Genomic DNA, 17,861 nt, shown 5'->3' with positions numbered 1-17,861 from the left:
AACAGTTTGTTTTTTTGTTGTTTTTTTTTTTTTTTGTTTTTGGCGTGTGTATAAAGTTGTGTGTTATGTTGTTTGTTGTTGTTGTTGTTGTTGTGGTTGTAGTTGTGGTTGTAGTTGTTTAGGTACATTTGTATGTAGTTCGGTTAGATTTTTGTGTAGATAGAATAATAACGTATATGGAAAGAAGAATTTTAAGCGTTAGGCACAAAAGAATTATTTGGAATGAGCTACTTTAGCAGGATGCTTGGTGATTTCTGTTGAGGATTATGCGGTGTATTTGGGTGTTTGTGTGTAAGTGGCATATGTTTGAGTTTATATGTGGCAGCAACATGCAAAAAAACGTCCGCGTTAGTTACAGCTACGAATCAAAAAATTTATATACATTTAACGTGAGTTTAGCGAAAAGCGAAACAAATGTTGTTAGTAAAATTTCATATTCAAACAATGATTGTAAATTACTGTTTATTTACATTTATAATGTACTCACCGCATATTTATATAAATATATATTTTGTTTTTGTTTTATTTTTTTTGCATTTACTAAAAACATTTGTTTCTTTGATTATTTTGTGGTTTTTGTTTAACTTTTGGCTTTATTATTTGTATTGTTTTTTGTATTTTTATAATAGAAGTTAGCAATTAATTATGTATGAATTAACTAAAGTGCATACAAGAGTTATGTTTAAAAGAATAACAGCAAAAAATCATAATTAAAACATACAAAAAAGAATGCTGCATACTTGATTAGCAACTAGCAATTAGCATTAAAATTATTATTGTTCAGTTGTTGCATTGCATTGCTTGATAGTAGATACAATTGCGGAAATGGAACACTAGTTCCACATTCTCGGGAAAAACAATCTATATATGAATGCAAATAATCAAATGCAAAGATTCTGGTGCAACTAGGTGCGATTTTGGAATATACAAGTAAGTAAGTAGTACTTTTTGAGCAGATGGCACTCACTGCCTGCCTTTCAACTTTAAAGCCCTTGCTGGAGATTCTAAACATTTCGTTTGACGCCGAAGAACCGTACAAATTTGCAAATTTCTATTTGGGCTAGTGTGGCTTTTTTATACTGACTAGTGATTTTGTTGTTGTTTTTATTTCTTTTTTGTTTTTTGTTAACTTGGCTGACTAATTTGGCAGAGACTACGACTAAAAGCTAACCCGAAATAACCCCAGAAAACCCCAAATAAAAGCTCACTAGAAGAGTAGACTATTGTTGCTGTATTTGGCATCGGCACCGCTGAAGCCATTCAAACAGCTATCGACACCCGAATCCTGGTCGTCCAAACTGGGCTTTAACTTCAGTTCGCTCTCGAACAGTGGATTCATAACGAAATCCTTTGAGGTGGCGGACACGGCACGGAAACTGTTCCGTTTGAGGTCTTTGTGCAGCAGCTGCTTCTCGAACTGCGTCAAAACAGCAGCGGAAGGACCAACCCCCTGAGCTCCACTTGTGCGCCGCTTGGATGCGGATGAGCCAAAGGATATGCCGCTAACATTGCTGTGCAGGCTCAGCGACGATTGCGTATGGCGTTTGGGCAGCGTGCTGCCAAACTGCTGACGACTGCAGCTGCTGCGCCACGAACGCTGCGAACGCACGTCAAAGTCATCATAGCCCGGATCTAGGCCCAGGCTGGAGTCGCGATAATGCGACGCCGATGTGGAGGGACGCTCTGCATGAGCATGGGCGATGGGTCCTAATGGGATGGGGGATATACTACTTGTACTTGTACGTTGGTTAATGAATTTTAGCGAGCTGCTGCGTCGCACAGGCTTCGACAGCGTCCAATGTGAGAGGTCAGCAACATTACTAGTACTTGAAATGCGGCCATGCGGTTGTTGAACTTGTTGTTGTTGTTCTTGTTGTTCAAGTTGTTGATTTACCTCATTGATCACAATATCCTCATCGGTGTGAACGCTTGTTGGCTCCAAGCTGCTGCCGCTGGGCGTTCGGCCACTCGTTGGACTAGGCGCATCATTGATGTAATAGTCGCGACTGTAGCTGCAAAGAGAGGGGAGTTAAACACTTGATGAGTATTTAGAGTCTATTCGTGTTCCATTTGTGGACGATGTAAAAAAATATGTATTATTAAAATAAAGTATTGCTTCTCAATTTCTTGTATAAAATTGAAGAATTATTAAAGGAAACATCAACAAATCATCTCACCAAAACTCAGCCCAATTGAAAATTGATGGGCTGATGTTAAAATGCAGTTGCTGCTTCTAAGCAAATCATTAAAGTTATTTCGGAATCTTGGAGTAAAATTCCTCTAAAATGATGTCAGGACTTGGTTGATTCAATGCCAAGATGCCAAAGAAACGCGATTGAATAGTAAATGTAAAAAATATTTAATTTTAATAGGCAATTAGCTTTAGGCAATGAAGTTTATTTTATTTCTAATTTTAATAATTTATGTGCACATTTGGACAGTGCTGATATTTTATTTTTTTTGTTAATTTCTTAATTAATAATAATCTTCAGTTTAATACAGGAAATACAACGAGTCTTCCTCTTCTAAAAAAGTATTCCTTGAACTTTCAAATGTAGTACAGACACTTGAGACTGTGTTACTTTTCTTGTAACTAAATGCAACGGAGACTGAAGCATCTCTGACCCCATTAGGAAATTATATTTGCTCCGTTAGCTTGGGTAATTAGTATACTTAGCTAATAAGTATGCTTGGTAATTATTAATGTCGAGCTCAACTTACCGCTTGTAATCCTCGACGTGGCTGGCAGGCTGGCTACTCTCGCCATTATTTGTCATGAGCGCCAGTGCTTTTTGTTCTGCAGTTGGACTTATGTTGGGCACATCCATGAAGCGCTCCTGTGTGCCGCTGATGCGTTGCTTTAGTGCCTCGGGCGCATACGGATTGTTTGGCATTTCGACGGCATTATACCACTTCTTGACCTCGCGTTCCGCAATGGAGCCTGCAATGTGATTCGATGTTAGTTAAACCGTACTGTGTTGAGGGTAACACATTGAGCTAGTTATCAAGCAAACATCAAGAGTTAGCCAGAACAGTTAAAGCAAGATAGAGGAGACAAACAAACACCGAGTGATGACTGTGTTGGCCATAAGTGCGTGTTACCTGGGGCAAAGCGCCGCAACAGTACAACATCATTATCATCATCGATCTTAATAACATCATTATCATCACAATCGACGCCATTTTGTTGTTGGAGCGACTTGTTTGACCATCTTAGTGAACCATTTGTTAGTTTACCATTCGGCCGTGTTCGTATTGTATTAGTATTGCACATGCTAATATTGTTAGTAGCTGTATTAGTATTTGTGGTATTGTTAGTATTGGTTGTGGCACCATTCGCTGGCAAGCTACTGCCAGAGATTGACTCATCCAGAGCTTCACTCGTGTAAATATTCTCATAATCGAGTACTGAGTCTGAATCGCCATTAAATGTCTCTTGAGTCGTTGAGGGTGCACTGTGATTTGAGTCTGAGCTCAATTGATCTGAGAAGAGAACATTGTTAATAAAGTTATAGCCAATTTCTGCAAAGCTACCAACGATGAAGAACTCATCGTCGCTGTGCTCAGCATTATCAATTGATGACGGACTGGCAATATCTGTATGATGATCATCTGAAACTATTTCATTAGACTCATGAGTTGTGAATTCATTGCTTTCATTACAATATAAATGCGAATCTTTATCTTCCCCAGTCGGCTCTAAAACATTACTCTCATTACTATAATCTAAACTTAAGGGCTGATATGAGTAAAGCTCATCAAAAAGACTATGTTGTGTTCCATATTCTACATCATCTATGGGCTCATCAAATGAATCAAAGGAACTCAGGTATTTGTGCATAATGAGAGCGCGTCTTCGACGTCTCTCGATTGTTGCTAACAGTCTTTTGTCCTTAATGTAAGCCTTGCAAATGGTTCCTAAGAGGTTCACAGGTCTCGCAGCTGAATCTCCATCGCTCGGTGTTGTGTCTGCAATATTCGTCTGTCTTCGGAGGCACTTTTGAGACGTTTTACCTAGAGCGCAATTATCGCTCATAGATTCAGTGGTCGCTTGCTGTATCTTAGAGGTTTCATCTTCAGTCTCAATTGCCTCATTGGGCATTTGTTTGTCAGAAACGAGGGATGCAGTCCCCGCTTCCTCTACTTCTGCTGGAGCAACTCCTGCTACTGCTGGTGCTTTCTCGGGAAGAACTTGTTGCCCTGGTGCAATATCTGCACTAGCAACCTCCTCTGTTGCAGGCGATGGAGTATCCTGAAGAGCTACTTTTTGTTCTCGTATTACTTGTGCAGGAGCAACTTCTTCAAATGCTGTAGCTGGAGCTTCACCAGCAGCAACCTGTTGCTCTGGAACAAGTTCATTGACTTCTGGTGGTGGAGCTTTCTGAGGTGCAGTTGATATTTCTGAAACCGCTTTTGTAGAAGCAGCCTCCTCAATTGATTGTGCTGGAGAATCCTGGGGAACACCTTGTTGCTCTGGAGCTACTCCTACAGGAGTAACATCTTCAAGTGCTGGCACTGGAGCTTCCTTTAAATTAGATTGTTGCTCAGGTGCGACTTGCATCTCTGAAACTGCGTCCTTAATTGCTGATTCAGTTTTGTGCTCTGGACTCATTTCTGTAATTGCTGATGCAGGAGATTTCTGTAGTGCAATCTGTTGCTTTGAAATTACTTCTACAGCAGCAACATCCTCAACTGCTGGTGCTGGAACTTCATTGGGAGCAGCTTGTTGCTCTGGAACTACTTCTGCAGCAGCAACATCCTCAATTGCTGGTGCTGATGCTGGAGCTTCCCCTGGTGCACCTTGTTGTTCTGGAACTATTTCTGTACCCGCTACATCCTCAATTGCTGGTTGTGGAACTTCCTCGGGAGCAACTTGTTGCTCTGGAACTACAGCAGGAGCAGCCACATCAATTCCTGGTGGTAGAGTGTCTGTAATTATTTCTGCAGCAGCAACAACCTCAATTGCTGGAATATCCTCGGGAGCAACTTGCTGTTCTGGAACTATTTCTGTACCCGCTACATCCTCAATTGCTGTTGCTGGAACTTCATTGGGAGCAACTTGTTGCTCTGGAACTACTACTGCAGCAGCAACATCCTCAATTGCTGGTGCTGGAATTTCCTCGGGAGCAACTTGTTGCTCTGGAACTACTTCTGCAGCAGCAACATCCTCAATTGCTGGAGCTTCCTCTGGTGCAACTTGTTGTTCTGGAACTATTTCTGCAGCAGCAACATCCTCAATTGCTGGTGCTGGAATTTCCTCGGGAGCAACTTGTTGCTCTGGAACTACTTCTGCAGCAGCAACATCCTCAATTGCTGGAGCTTCCTCTGGTGCAACTTGTTGCTCTGGAACTACTACTGCAGCAGCAACATCCTCAATTGCTGGTGCTGGAATTTCCTCGGGAGCAACTTGTTGCTCTGGAACTACTTCTGCAGCAGCAACATCCTCAATTGCTGGAGCTTCCTCTGGTGCAACTTGTTGCTCTGGAACTACTACTGCAGCGGCAACATCCTCAATTGCTGGTGCTGGAATTTCCTCGGGAGCAACTTGTTGCTCTGGAACTACTTCTGCAGCAGCAACATCCTCAATTGCTGGTGCTGATGATGGAGCTTCCTCAGGAGCAACTTGTTTTGGAACTACTATTGCAGCAGCAACATCCTCAGTTGCTGATGCTGGAGCTTCCTGAGAAGTAACTTGTTGCTCTGGAACGACTACTGCAGCAGCAACATCCTCAATTGCTGGAATTTCCGCGGGAGCAACTTGTTGCTCCGGAACTAATACTGCTGCAGTAACATCTTCAATTGCTGCTGCTGGAACTTCACTGGGAGCAACTTGTAGCTCTGGAACTACTTCTGCAGTAGCAACATCCTCAACTGCTGGTGCTAATGCTGGAGCTTCCCCTGGTGCACCTTGCTGTTCTGGAACAATTTCTGCACTCGCAACATCCTTAATTGCTGGTGCTAATGCTGGATCTTCCTCAGGAGCAACTTGTTTTGGAAATACTGCAGCAGCAACATCCTCAATTGCTGGAGCTTCATCTGGTGCAACTTGTTGTTCTGGAACTATTTCTGCAGCAGCAACATCCTCAAGTGCTGGAGTTGGAATTTCCTCGGGAGCAACATGTTGCTCTGGAACTACTTCTGCAGCAGCAACATCCTCAATTGCTGGAGTTGGAATTTCCTCGGGAGCAACTTGTTGCTCTGGAACTACTTCTGCAGCAGAAACATCCTCAATTGCTGGAGCTTCCTCTGGTGCAACTTGTTGTTCGGGAACTATTTCTGCAGCAGCAACATCCTCAATTGCTGTTGCTGGAACTTCATTGGGAGCAACTTGTTGCTCTGGAACTACTTCTGCAGCAGCAATATCCCCAATTGCTGGAGCTTCCTCTGGTGCAACTTGTTGTTCTGGAACTATTTCTGCAGCAGCAACATCCTCAATTGCTGGTGCTGGAATTTCCTCGGGAGCAACTTGTTGCTCAGGAACTACTGCAGGAGCAGCCACATGGATTGCTGGTGGTAGAGGGTCTGTAATTATTTCTGCAGCAGCAACATCCTCAATTGCTGGAGCTTCGTCTGGTGCAACTTGTTGTTCTGGAACTATTTCTGCAGGAGCAACATCCTCAATTGTTGTTGCTGGAACTTCATTGGGAGCAACTTGTTGCTCTGGAACTACTTCTACAGGAGCAACATCCTCAATTGCTGGTGCTGATGATGGAGCTTCCTCAGGAGCAACTTGTTTTGGAACTACTTCTGCAGCAGCAACATCCTCAGTTGCTGATGCTGGAGCTTCCTGAGAAGTAACTTGTTGCTCTGGAACGACTACTGCAGCAGCAACATCCTCAATTGCTGGTGCTGGAATTTCCTCGGGAGCAACTTGTTGCTTTGGAACTACTTCTGCAGCAGCAACATCCTCAATTGCTGGAGCTTCCTCTGGTGCAACTTGTTGTTCTGGAACTATTTCTGCAGCAGCAACATCCTCGATTGCTGTTGCTGGAACTTCATAGGGAGCAACTTGTTGCTCTGGAAGTACTACTGCAGCAGCAACATCCTCAATTGCAGGTGCTGGAATTTCCTCGGGAACAACTTGTTGCTCTGGAACTACTTCTGCAGAAGCAATATCCTCAATTGCTGGAGCTTCCTCTGGTGCAACTTGTTGTTCTGGAACTATTTCTGCAGCAGCAACATCCTCAATTGCTGTTGCTAAAACTTCATTGGGAGCAACTTGTTGCTCTGGAACTACTACTGCAGCGGCAACATCCTCAATTGCTGGTGCTGGAATTTCCTCGGGAGCAACTTGTTGCTCTGGAACTACTTCTGCAGCAGCAACATCCTCAATTGCTGGAGCTTCCTCTGGTGCAACTTGTTGTTCTGGAACTATTTCTGCAGCAGCAACATCCTCAATTGCTGTTGCTAAAACTTCATTGGAAGCAACTTGTTGCTCTGGAAGTACTACTGCAGCAGCAACATCCTCAATTGCAGGTGCTGGAATTTCCTCGGGAGCAACTTGTTGCTCTGGAACTACTTCTGCAGCAGCAACATCCTCAATTGCTGGAGCTTCCTCTGGTGCAACTTGTTGTTCTGGAACTATTTCTGCAGCAGCAACATCCTCAATTGCTGTTGCTAAAACTTCATTGGGAGCAACTTGTTGCTCTGGAACTACTACTGCAGCAGCAACATCCTCAATTGCTGTTGCTGGAATTTCCTCGGGAGCAACTTGTTGCTCTGGAACTACTTCTACAGGAGCAACATCCTCAATTGCTGGTGCTGATGATGGAGCTTCCTCAGGAGCAACTTGTTTTGGAACTACTTCTGCAGCAGCAACATCCTCAGTTGCTGATGCTGGAGCTTCCTGAGAAGTAACTTGTTGCTCTGGAACGACTACTGCAGCAGCAACATCCTCAATTGCTGGTGCTGGAATTTCCTCGGGAGCAACTTGTTGCTCTGGAACTACTTCTGCAGAAGCAATATCCCCAATTGCTGGAGCTTCCTCTGGTGCAACTTGTTGCTCTGGAACTAGTTCTGCAGCAGCAACATCCTCAATTGCTGGAGCTTCCTCTGGTGCAACTTGTTGTTCTGGAACTATTTCTGCAGCAGCAACATCCTCGATTGCTGTTGCTGGAACTTCATAGGGAGCAACTTGTTGCTCTGGAACTATTTCTGCAGCAGCAACATCCTCAATTGCTGTTGCTGGAATTTCCTCGGGAGAAACTTGTTGCTCTGGAACTACTTCTGCAGCAGCAACATCCTCAATTGCTGGAGCTTCATCTGGTGCAACTTGCTGTTCTGGAACTATTTCTGCAGCAGCAACATCCTCAATTGCTGTTGCTGGAACTTCATTGGAAGCAACTTGTTGCTCTGGAACTATTTCTGCAGCAGCAACATCCTCAATTGCTGGAGCTTCCTCTGGTGCAACTTGTTGTTCTGGAACTATTTCTGCAGCAGCAACATCCTCGATTGCTGTTGCTGGAACTTCATAGGGAGCAACTTGTTGCTCTGGAACTGCTACTGCAGCAGCAACATCCTCAATTGCTGGAGTTGGAATTTCCTCGGGAACAACTTGTTGCTCTGGAACTACTTCTGCAGAAGCAATATCCTCAATTGCTGGAGCTTCCTCTGGTGCAACTTGTTGTTCTGGAGCTATTTCTGCAGCAGCAACATGCTCAATTGCTGTTGCTAAAACTTCATTGGGAGCAACTTGTTGCTCTGGAACTGCTACTGCAGCAGCAAAATCCTCAATTGCTGGTGCTGGAATTTCCTCGGGAGAAACTTGTTGCTCTGGAACTACTTCTGCAGCAGCAAAATCCTCAATTGCTGGAGCTTCCTCTGGTGCAACTTGTTGTTCTGGAACTATTTCTGCAGCAGCAACATCCTCGATTGCTATTGCTGGAACTTCATAGGGAGCAACTTGTTGCTCTGGAACTGCTACTGCAGCAGCAACAGTCTCAATTGCTGGTGCTGGAATTTCCTCGGGAGAAACTTGTTGTTCTGGAACTATTTCTGCAGCAGCAACATCCTCAATTGCTGTTGCTAAAACTTCATTGGGAGCAACTTGTTGCTCTGGAACTACTACTGCAGCAGCAACATCCTCAATTGCTGGAGCTTCCTCTGGTGCAACTTGTTGTTCTGGAACTATTTCTGCAGCAGCAACATCCTCAATTGCTGTTGCTAAAACTTCATTGGGAGCAACTTGTTGCTCTGGAACTACTACTGCAGCAGCAACATCCTCAATTGCTGTTGCTGGAATTTCCTTGGGAGCAACTTGTTGCTCTGGAACTACTTCTGCAGCAGCAAAATCCTCAATTGCTGGAGCTTCCTCTGGTGCAACTTGTTGTTCTGGAACTATTTCTGCAGCAGCAACATCCTCAATTGCTGGAGCTTCCTCTGGTGCAACTTGTTGTTCTGGAACTATTTCTGCAGCAGCAACATCCTCGATTGCTGTTGCTGGAACTTCATAGGGAGCAACTTGTTGCTCTGGAACTGCTACTGCAGCAGCAACATCCTCAATTGCTGGTGCTGGAATTTCCTCGGGAGCAACTTGTTGCTCTGGAACTACTTCTGCAGCAGCAACATCCTCAATTGCTGGAGCTTCATCTGGTGCAACTTGTTGTTCTGGAACTAGTTCTCCATCAGCAACACCCTCAGTTGCTGATGCTTTAATTTCCGTTGGGGCAACTTGTTGCCCTGAAACAACTTCCGCAGTAGCAACATCCTGAATTACTGTTGCTGGAGCCGTCGCGGGAACAACATGTTGCCCCAGAATTACTTGTGCGATAGCAACATCCTCAATTGCTGAGGCTGGAACTTCCGTGGGAAATACATGTTGCTCTGCAATTCTTTCTGCTGTAGCAACTTCCTGGATTGCTGGTGCTGGAACTTCCACGGGAGCAACTTGTTGTTCTGAAACTATTGCCGTAGGAACAACATCCTCAATTGCTTGTATTGAAACTTCCTCTTGAGCAACTTGTTGCTCGTCAAGAGCAAAATCCTCAATTGCGGTTGGTGGAACCACACGTTGCTCTGGAACTACTTCCATTGCTGGTGGAGGAATATCTTCTAGAGCATATTGTGGATCTAGAACTATTTCTGCGGTAGCAACTCCTTCAAATGCTGGTGCAGGAATGTTTTCTAGAGCATATTGTGGCTCTGGAACTACTTCTGCGGTGGCAATTTCTGGAACTGGAAGTTCTGCTGGAACTTCCTCTAAAGCAGATTGTTGCTCTGGCACTGCTTCTGCCGTAGTAACTTCCTCGACTGCTGCTGCTGAAGCTTCCTGATGAACAATTTGTTGTTCCACTGTAAAAACTATTTCAACTGCTGGTGCTGGAGCTTGTTCTGATGCGATTGCTACACTAATAACATCCTCAACTGCTGGGGCTGCGGCTTGCTGAAGAGTAATTTGTTGCTCAGGAACTACTTCGGCGGTAGTAACTTCTTCAATATTTGATGCGGGAACTTCCCCGCGAACAGCTTGTTGGTCTGTAACTATTTCTGCAGGAGGAATATCCTTAATTGCTGGCGCTGGATCCATCATTGGGGCGTCTTGTTGCTCTGGAACCACTGTTGCAGCAGCAACTTCCTTTACTACTTCTGCATTGGTAAGTTCTTCAATTGGTAGTGGAGAAGCAGCTTGTTGTTCAGGTTTGATTTCTATAGTGGTAATCTCGTCAATTGCTGGAGTTTCACCTGCCTTAAGAGCTTCTACAGAGACTTCTGCTGCTGTATTGTCGTCAAGTGTTTGTGTTGGAGCTTCAGTAAAGTCGTAATCTGGCTGTGGTATACTTTCTACTTCAAAGAATTCTTCTTCATTTTCTGGGGCAGGAGCTGTTTGTGCATCTGTGAACTCCTCATCAATAATGTCCAGCGAATGAAATGTCAGCTCCATTGTGCGGGCGTTGATTTCGGCAAGAGCCAAATCACTAAGTTCCTTAAGTGTGTGAATTTCCGTGGCGCTCATAACAGGAGGTTGGTCGGAAGCTGGAACTGCTAGCATCGGTCCCAGAGCCATAGCTGCTAGTATTTCAATAACCGAGGGAGTTTTTTCCTCTAGCTGGCTATCATCCAAGTATTCAACGTCTCCGAAGCCTGTGCAGCCCTCGAGATCGCAGATATCGTCTGATTCACATGGAGCTGCTGTAACACAAACGACTGCTGAATGCCGCTGCTTCAAAACTATGCACAGATACGCTGAGTTACATTACGGGTGTGTTCCGACTGGGCTACAAAATGGACTAGGGGACTAAGACACTTAAACTAATCAAACTTAGGGGCAGGTAATACTGTGTAAATGAATTGGTTAGCATTAAGGAATTGTGAATTGGGTGGATTTGTAAGAGTAAAAAATAATTGTGCAATTACCTGCTATGAGGGTCTGGATGGGTTCGTTCTCATTTTCATGATTATCCTGAAAAGTCATTGGTGGTGGTGGCTGCATTAACTCAGCTACTTTTTGCTCTTCTGTTACGGCGGCAACTGTGGCCGGTTGTGTGACGAGCGGATTTGTGGTCTCGGTAAAAGCGGGCTCATGCTCCGCTGGCAAAGTATTTGAGGTCAAACTCGTGCGATCCACGAGCTCATCGAGTACAAGTTTTGTATTCTGTCCACCGATCAGATGCTTGCTCAACAGCCGATCGTTTAGCTCATTGCAACGCGTCAAATCCATCGATTCCTCTGCATCCGAGCCCATCTCGGATAGATCGCTAACCTCATCGGCAGTGCGATCGCCGATCTGAGCACGCACATTCTCTTTGGGCGCCGGCACCAACATGCCAATGCTGCTCGGTGTGCCCGAGCTTTGCAGGGTGTTGCGCTTCTTCTTGAATAGCCAATTGTCTTCCCAGGTGCCATCGCCGACCATGCTCGATGACATTGAGACAACATCTGGTGCGAGTTGTGATGAAATCAATTCATGTTTCGTGTGGTATTGGTTTGTTCTCTACTTACCATCCTCGGATTCGGTAACGGATGCTGAGAAATCCGGTAGTGGCACCATGTGAGCGGCTATATAGTCACTCAAGACCGATTCACTTTCCATATCCAGCTGCAAACTCGCATGCACATCGGACTTTTCAGGCTGCAATTTTAGTATATATATTATATATATATTTATATATATATATACATGTATAGAACCGGGTTAGTTATGCATGCTTACATTGAGTTGCAGTTCATGATCGGTGAAGCTGCAATCGCTGCGTGGTTCTATTGAACTGCCGGACGTAGTGCTCAACTCTTCGGCATTGTAATTCTCATCAATGTTGTGAGCACTCTGGTCCGGTGTACTTTCCGTTATAAGTCTGGTATTGCCCTCCTTGTCCGCAATCTGTGCAAATGAGTGAGAGAAATTGTATAAACTTAGGCAAATAATGTGTAATAAAAAAAAGGTAACTGGCAACATTTGCCGCACTGTGTTGTAAAACGACCGTATATAGACTTTTGTTAAGCTGTGACGTCATGCTTGTACCTACAACTATATCGAATAGAAGATAGCTAAAAATAACTAAGCCTTTAAGTGTCGATTGAGATTTTCGTAGCTCAATAAAAACGTGACTAATCTAAAAGTTTTTGCACTTATGTTGATACAGTATGATATGTATATTAGTGACTGATAAGATATAGATTATAATTTTGGGAATCGGGTAAGCAATATAAACTCTGTCTGTTATTTACAGTTGTTGTAATATTTACATGTTGTGCTGGCTCTGCCATGACTGTTTGCTCAATAACAGCAATTAAATACGATTTTTGACTATGGAAAAATCCAGATTTTTCCTCTGGCTGAAAATTCTATGATCCAATTAGTGATTGGGGTAGCTGATGCGCTTATTCTTCAGTTTCCGTTCCGTTAAATGCGTCCGTACGCTTCCAACAATGGCCAGCAACTAATTAGCGTTGCCTGCATTTGTAATAGCTTTGAGCCATATTGGAAACCCGTCAAGTGCAGCCCCAAATGAAAGTGAAAACTGAACGAAGGCGGAAATAGAAATTGGCGGCGCGAATTAGACGGTATAACAAGCGAGGTCAACACAAGCTGTGCGACATGCAACAGTTGTTTGTGGCAGGTCAGTTTTTATACGCCTGCAAATTGCTAAAAATAATAGTCTGAATTTGAGCAGATATATGTAAGTGGCACTGACTAAAAAAGCAAGAGGACATTAACCTAAAGAGGTCGATCTTTGGAAATGTTTGTTAATATTATTTTTGTCAATACCTCTTAAAAATATCAATATCCTTATGAAATTAGCTACAGTTGTTCAATAATATGTCAATATATATTATATATCAATTGGACGGTTATAACTTTAAGATTGTGGCTTTTAGTGCTATCACAAATTTCGATTTTTATCGATATTTCCGAGGAGAATTTATACTCAACATTTCTTCAAAAATTAGAGTCTCTGTGATCTCTTATTTCATTCAGACGGGCAGAAAGACAGACAACTGAATGTGGTACCAAATCTGATCTTATGATGATTTTATAATGATCTTGTATAGTAAAACTATCGATAGATTTTAGAGCATATCTTGAATTGTACAAAAACACCAAATATAATGTGAATATTCATCTGAACCACAAACAAATGTAGCACAGAGTATTAAGAGCATTTGGTATTTAGATATCTCCGTTTGATCGAGTGAATTTCTCTTACCTTATTGAGCACCGCTGTGGCCAAAAGATCCTGATAGATTTTGGGCTCAAAATAGTGCTCGGTGCGGTGGCGTCTCTTGATGTTGCCATTACTAAAGCTCGACAGTTGCCCCGTGGAGCCCCGTGTGTCGAAACTTATTTCGGAGACGGCGCCGCTGGGATTCAGGAGATTGTTGCTCCGCAGCGTTTCAGTAATAATGCTCTCAATGAGGCTGCGCAGACGAGTCTGCGAGATGTCCGAGAGTTGTTCATTGTTATTATTGTTGTTGTTGCTGTTGCTGTTGTTGTTATTATTATTATTGCCATTGACAATGGCGGGCAAATCTGTAAGCAGGCGAATTGGTCAACAAAAGTCATCTAAGAGTCTAAGAATATGCGAATTGTTAGCACGAAAGTCAACAAAAGAGTTAACAAATCAAACAATGATGAATGGAAAAGTGAAAAGTCGCGAGTATGCGAATGTGTGCGTAGAAAGTGAGTGTGTGAGTGAGTGGGTGAGTGTGTGAGTGTGTGAGTGAGTATGTGTGTTATTGAGAGGTGGGCATACCTAATTTCACCTCAATGACGTAAACAACGTAAAATATAATAACAGCTACAACGGCATACATGCCAGTTATCAGGCCCAACGTAAAGTCCATGCTGCATGCAACACAAATCACACAAGTATTCACGACAGTATTCAATATTGAGTGGTTACATATGTACGTGGGCAAGTCGGGTATTCACTTGGGCTGTTTAGGCAGCTTTATTTGCAATATTTGTTTATTGTTTTTAGTTAACAGTCGCTAATTCCGTATTGGTTTTGTTTGTTTGTTTGTTTGGCATGGGTAAATATTAATGTTATGCTTTAATTAAAGATACACACACACACACGCACGCACATAAATAAACAAATACACACACTGACACTGACACTCATGTAATACTAGCAAATTACGCATACGCCGCATGGTCAGCACAAAAAATAAAGAAGAGAGTAAAATAAAAGAAAAACATTCATGTGTGTGTACAAATATTCATTTATTTTGATTTTGAGTGAGCTGAACGCTTGAGCAGTCAGCGTAAAGTCCAGGCATAAATACATTAAATATATATATTATAGTGTAAGCTTGTTCAACCTGAAAATCGCATTTATAACAAACACACACACAGCAAAAAAAAAAAAAAAAAAGACGCAAAAATTTATATGCGTTGAGTCTTCTTTTGTGCTACAAGCGCTTTAGCTTTTGCGGTAAAATATAATTAATAACCTGGAGTTTATCTGTTTAGCTTTTACAAAAAGCACTGAATTTCTTTATCGCTTACTTCGACGCCTCTCTGACATTTCCATTGTGTGTAAGTGCGTGCGTCTTTGTGTGTGTTTGTGTGTGTGTGTGCGTGTTTGTTTGTTTGTATCGCTTGAGCGCCGTTAGTCATTGAGCTGTGCACACAAAATGTCAAAGATTGAAATGTATCTGCCTCACTTTGCATACGAGTATCATTAATGAAGCAAATCCGAACCTGAACCTGAACCTGAAGTCTCAACTTGAGCTGAACCTTAGCCGGATCAGATCATACCTATTTATAATGCAAACATCTGTGTACATATATTATCATTTATATAATTGTTCTGTACAAGGTGCGCAGAGAGTCAAGTTCAGTTCAGAGTTCACTTGAAAATTACTTCACAAACAATATTAAGTGTCGTTTGTTAACTTTAGCTTTGAATTTTAGTTTTCTCACATCAGTATTGAAAATAAAAATAAAAATAAAAATATTATTTAAGTCGTGCGGCATTTGAATTTTGCATATAGTATTGGCGCATAATTTGTTGTCCGCTTAAAGCCATCATCATTAATATTTATTAACGCTGATTAAACATTTTTCCTGGTTCGCTGTGTAGGCCACGTTTAAAGCTAAGCATTGGTATTTATTATTTCATTTTTCTCGTTTCTAATTTATGTAGGGGGTCAAGGTTGGTGATAAGTATGAGCTGCTTTCACAACTGAGTATCACCGAGAGTGAGTGTGTGTGCTTGTATGTGTGTGTGTGTGTGTGTGTGTGTGTGTGTGTCTGCGAGGGTGCCTGTGTATATATGTTATCTGTTATCTGCATAGGCGAAAAGTGAGCAAGTGTTACTTTTGTATTATGCGTCTTTCTTTTACTTTGCTTTTTTTTTCTTATTTTTATTATTTCATTATCACGTTAAGTGGTTTTAGTTAAATTTTGTTGCTTTTACTTTGAACACGTTGACGTAAAGAAATAACTTTTTTCACCCGGCGTTTGGCTGCTTGGCGCTCGGCCAAAAACGTTGCGATTAGCGCGCGTTGCGTCCGGCAACTGCCGCCAGCAGCAGAAGCAGCAACAGCGCCAGCGTGTGTGCTGAGCGTGCTCACAAACACATACACAGACAAACACTCACATACACACACACACACACACACACACACATACACACAGATATCTATAGCTAACTATAGCATTGTAATGGCATACAAACAGTTCGCTTTTGTGTATTGAGGCATTTCGATATTCACACTCATTGCGGCCAATTTGGTAAAGCTCGCAAAAGAATTAATAAATATCTTAAAGCGTACGAATTCTCATAGACTTCTTAAGCTATAAAATGTTTGTCTGACTGTATTAGATATTTCTTTTCTATATATATTTATAATAGGGAGAAATTTAAAGAATTATGTCGGTTTTATAAATAAGCTTAAAGCCGTCTTGAATACAAAATAAACTGTTATAAGCAAAATACATTTTTGATGCCTAAAGAGTTGAGAAAAGAGCGCTCTTTATAAAACTTTTAGGCCCGAAAGCTATGCGAAATCTTTTATAATTATCTCCAAGCATGCTGAGGCTAAAGATAACTTTTGGCTGATAGCTTATAGTCTTACACTCGACATAAGAATGCCCTGAGACGTTTCTATACATAAACTTTGATAATGGAAAATTACTACAAAATTATGCCATTAATTTTCGCAGCACGCCTCACTAAATTGAGTTTGAAATTCTCATGTTTCCTGTATAGGTAACAGGTCTATTACCTTCATAACATTGTTGTAGATTTTTTTGTGCAATCTTCAGAATGTGATTGACATGTTTATTTGAAATCGCCGTGTTAGCGTGTCTTTAATTTATTTCACTAACACATAATGACGAGTGGCTTTTAAAGGTGCTGTCAAATTTTAAACGAAAACTTCAGAAAAAAAAAATAACTGAAGACTATAGACGTGTGAGTAAATGTGCTGAGGTTGGAACCTCGAGTAGCCGTGTAAATTGTCAATTTGCAGCTGTTAAGCGAACCAGTTGGTGAGCAATGTCGGCGTACGGCGTACGCTTCGTATGATTAATGCGAGTGTATCTCAGTTTGTCATCTGGTTAAGGCCAACTGTCGCTACACAGCTTTAGTGCTTACCGGGTGTTGTACATGTCGGTTATTTCAATTGAGATACACTAGGCTCTTATCAGACCCGTATATGATTTTTTTTTGCCTTATCACAAGCTGTCGTGAGTGTGTGTGTCTGTTGCTGTTGCTGTTATCAACGAGTGTTGACCGCGATTTTAGTTGTGTCTTTAGTGTTGTTTGTGTTTTCTTTATTATTTACTGATAGTTAAAGAATTTAGCTATAGTATTCTCATTGATTTCAGCACAGTTTTACAATATTACGTATACGAGCACACAGTATATTAGAAAGATATCTACGTGCAATATAGAAATACGATTTATATGGCCATGATTCATGCCGCGATACGATGTTAAACCGAATTCAATTTAGATAACAGGCGATATACTTTATTAATTAATAGCGTGGCACGAAACGGCTGCACAAGCAAACGGCCACAGTGCGCAGGACTTCTGAACTTACCTCCTTTGAGCATGCGAGCGCTTAAAGCGTTCTCCAAATTGATAAGCAGGTTGCTCAGTTTCGCATGGTATTTATAGAAAAGCTGCATGTCTGTGTGCAGTTCAATTGTGTGTGTGTATGTGTGTCGATTGAGTGTGAGTGCAAAAGGTTTCATTAAAAGTATGCAATGAACGTTGACAAAGCTTTTGCCAGCAAAGCAACACAAAGTATGCTATGATATTTTATAAGAACTTGCTTCTGATGAAGAGAGCTTTTTACTAACTTAAACTTTTTACGGAGAGCTAAAACTAAAGTGCTATTTTGAAAGTTTTTAAATTAACTCAATAAATCACAAACATAAATATAAGTTCAGGAAACAAAAAAACTCA

General features: G+C 42.0%; 1 protein-coding gene across 13 annotated transcripts in view; it reads right to left on the bottom strand.

The window, feature by feature from the left end:
- Positions 1–17,861, bottom strand: part of LOC6560471 (titin) — a 30,918-nt gene that overhangs the window by 1,882 nt on the left and 11,175 nt on the right. For 3 of the 13 annotated variants that reach the window (XM_043216475.1, XM_043216473.1, XM_043216474.1), the window contains 14 exons: positions 17,494–17,583; positions 13,644–13,966; positions 12,149–12,316; positions 11,938–12,067; positions 11,353–11,874; positions 9,359–11,127; positions 9,046–9,220; positions 8,591–8,829; positions 7,877–8,446; positions 7,256–7,729; positions 7,100–7,183; positions 4,015–6,658; positions 2,722–2,941; positions 1,895–2,012 (listed from right to left, as the gene is read on the bottom strand). In XM_043216475.1, coding sequence (XP_043072410.1) covers positions 1,895–2,012; positions 2,722–2,941; positions 4,015–6,658; positions 7,100–7,183; positions 7,256–7,729; positions 7,877–8,446; positions 8,591–8,829; positions 9,046–9,220; positions 9,359–11,127; positions 11,353–11,874; positions 11,938–12,067; positions 12,149–12,316; positions 13,644–13,966; positions 17,494–17,583 — 7,526 coding nt within the window. Of the gene's footprint in view, positions 1–25; positions 2,013–2,721; positions 2,942–3,102; positions 3,484–4,014; positions 6,659–7,099; positions 7,184–7,255; positions 7,730–7,876; positions 8,447–8,590; positions 8,830–9,045; positions 9,221–9,292; positions 11,128–11,352; positions 11,875–11,937; positions 12,068–12,148; positions 12,317–12,681; positions 12,811–13,643; positions 13,967–14,189; positions 14,483–17,493; positions 17,584–17,861 lie in introns of those variants that run through there. The other 10 variants (XM_032735084.1, XM_032735086.1, XM_043216472.1 and 7 more) reach the window with 9 other exon arrangements.

This window comes from Drosophila grimshawi, unplaced genomic scaffold, assembly GCF_018153295.1.
Source record: "Drosophila grimshawi isolate 15287-2541.00 unplaced genomic scaffold, ASM1815329v1 contig_1369, whole genome shotgun sequence".
Taxonomy (NCBI): domain Eukaryota; kingdom Metazoa; phylum Arthropoda; class Insecta; order Diptera; family Drosophilidae; genus Drosophila; species Drosophila grimshawi.
This window is presented reverse-complemented; position numbering and strand designations above follow the sequence as displayed.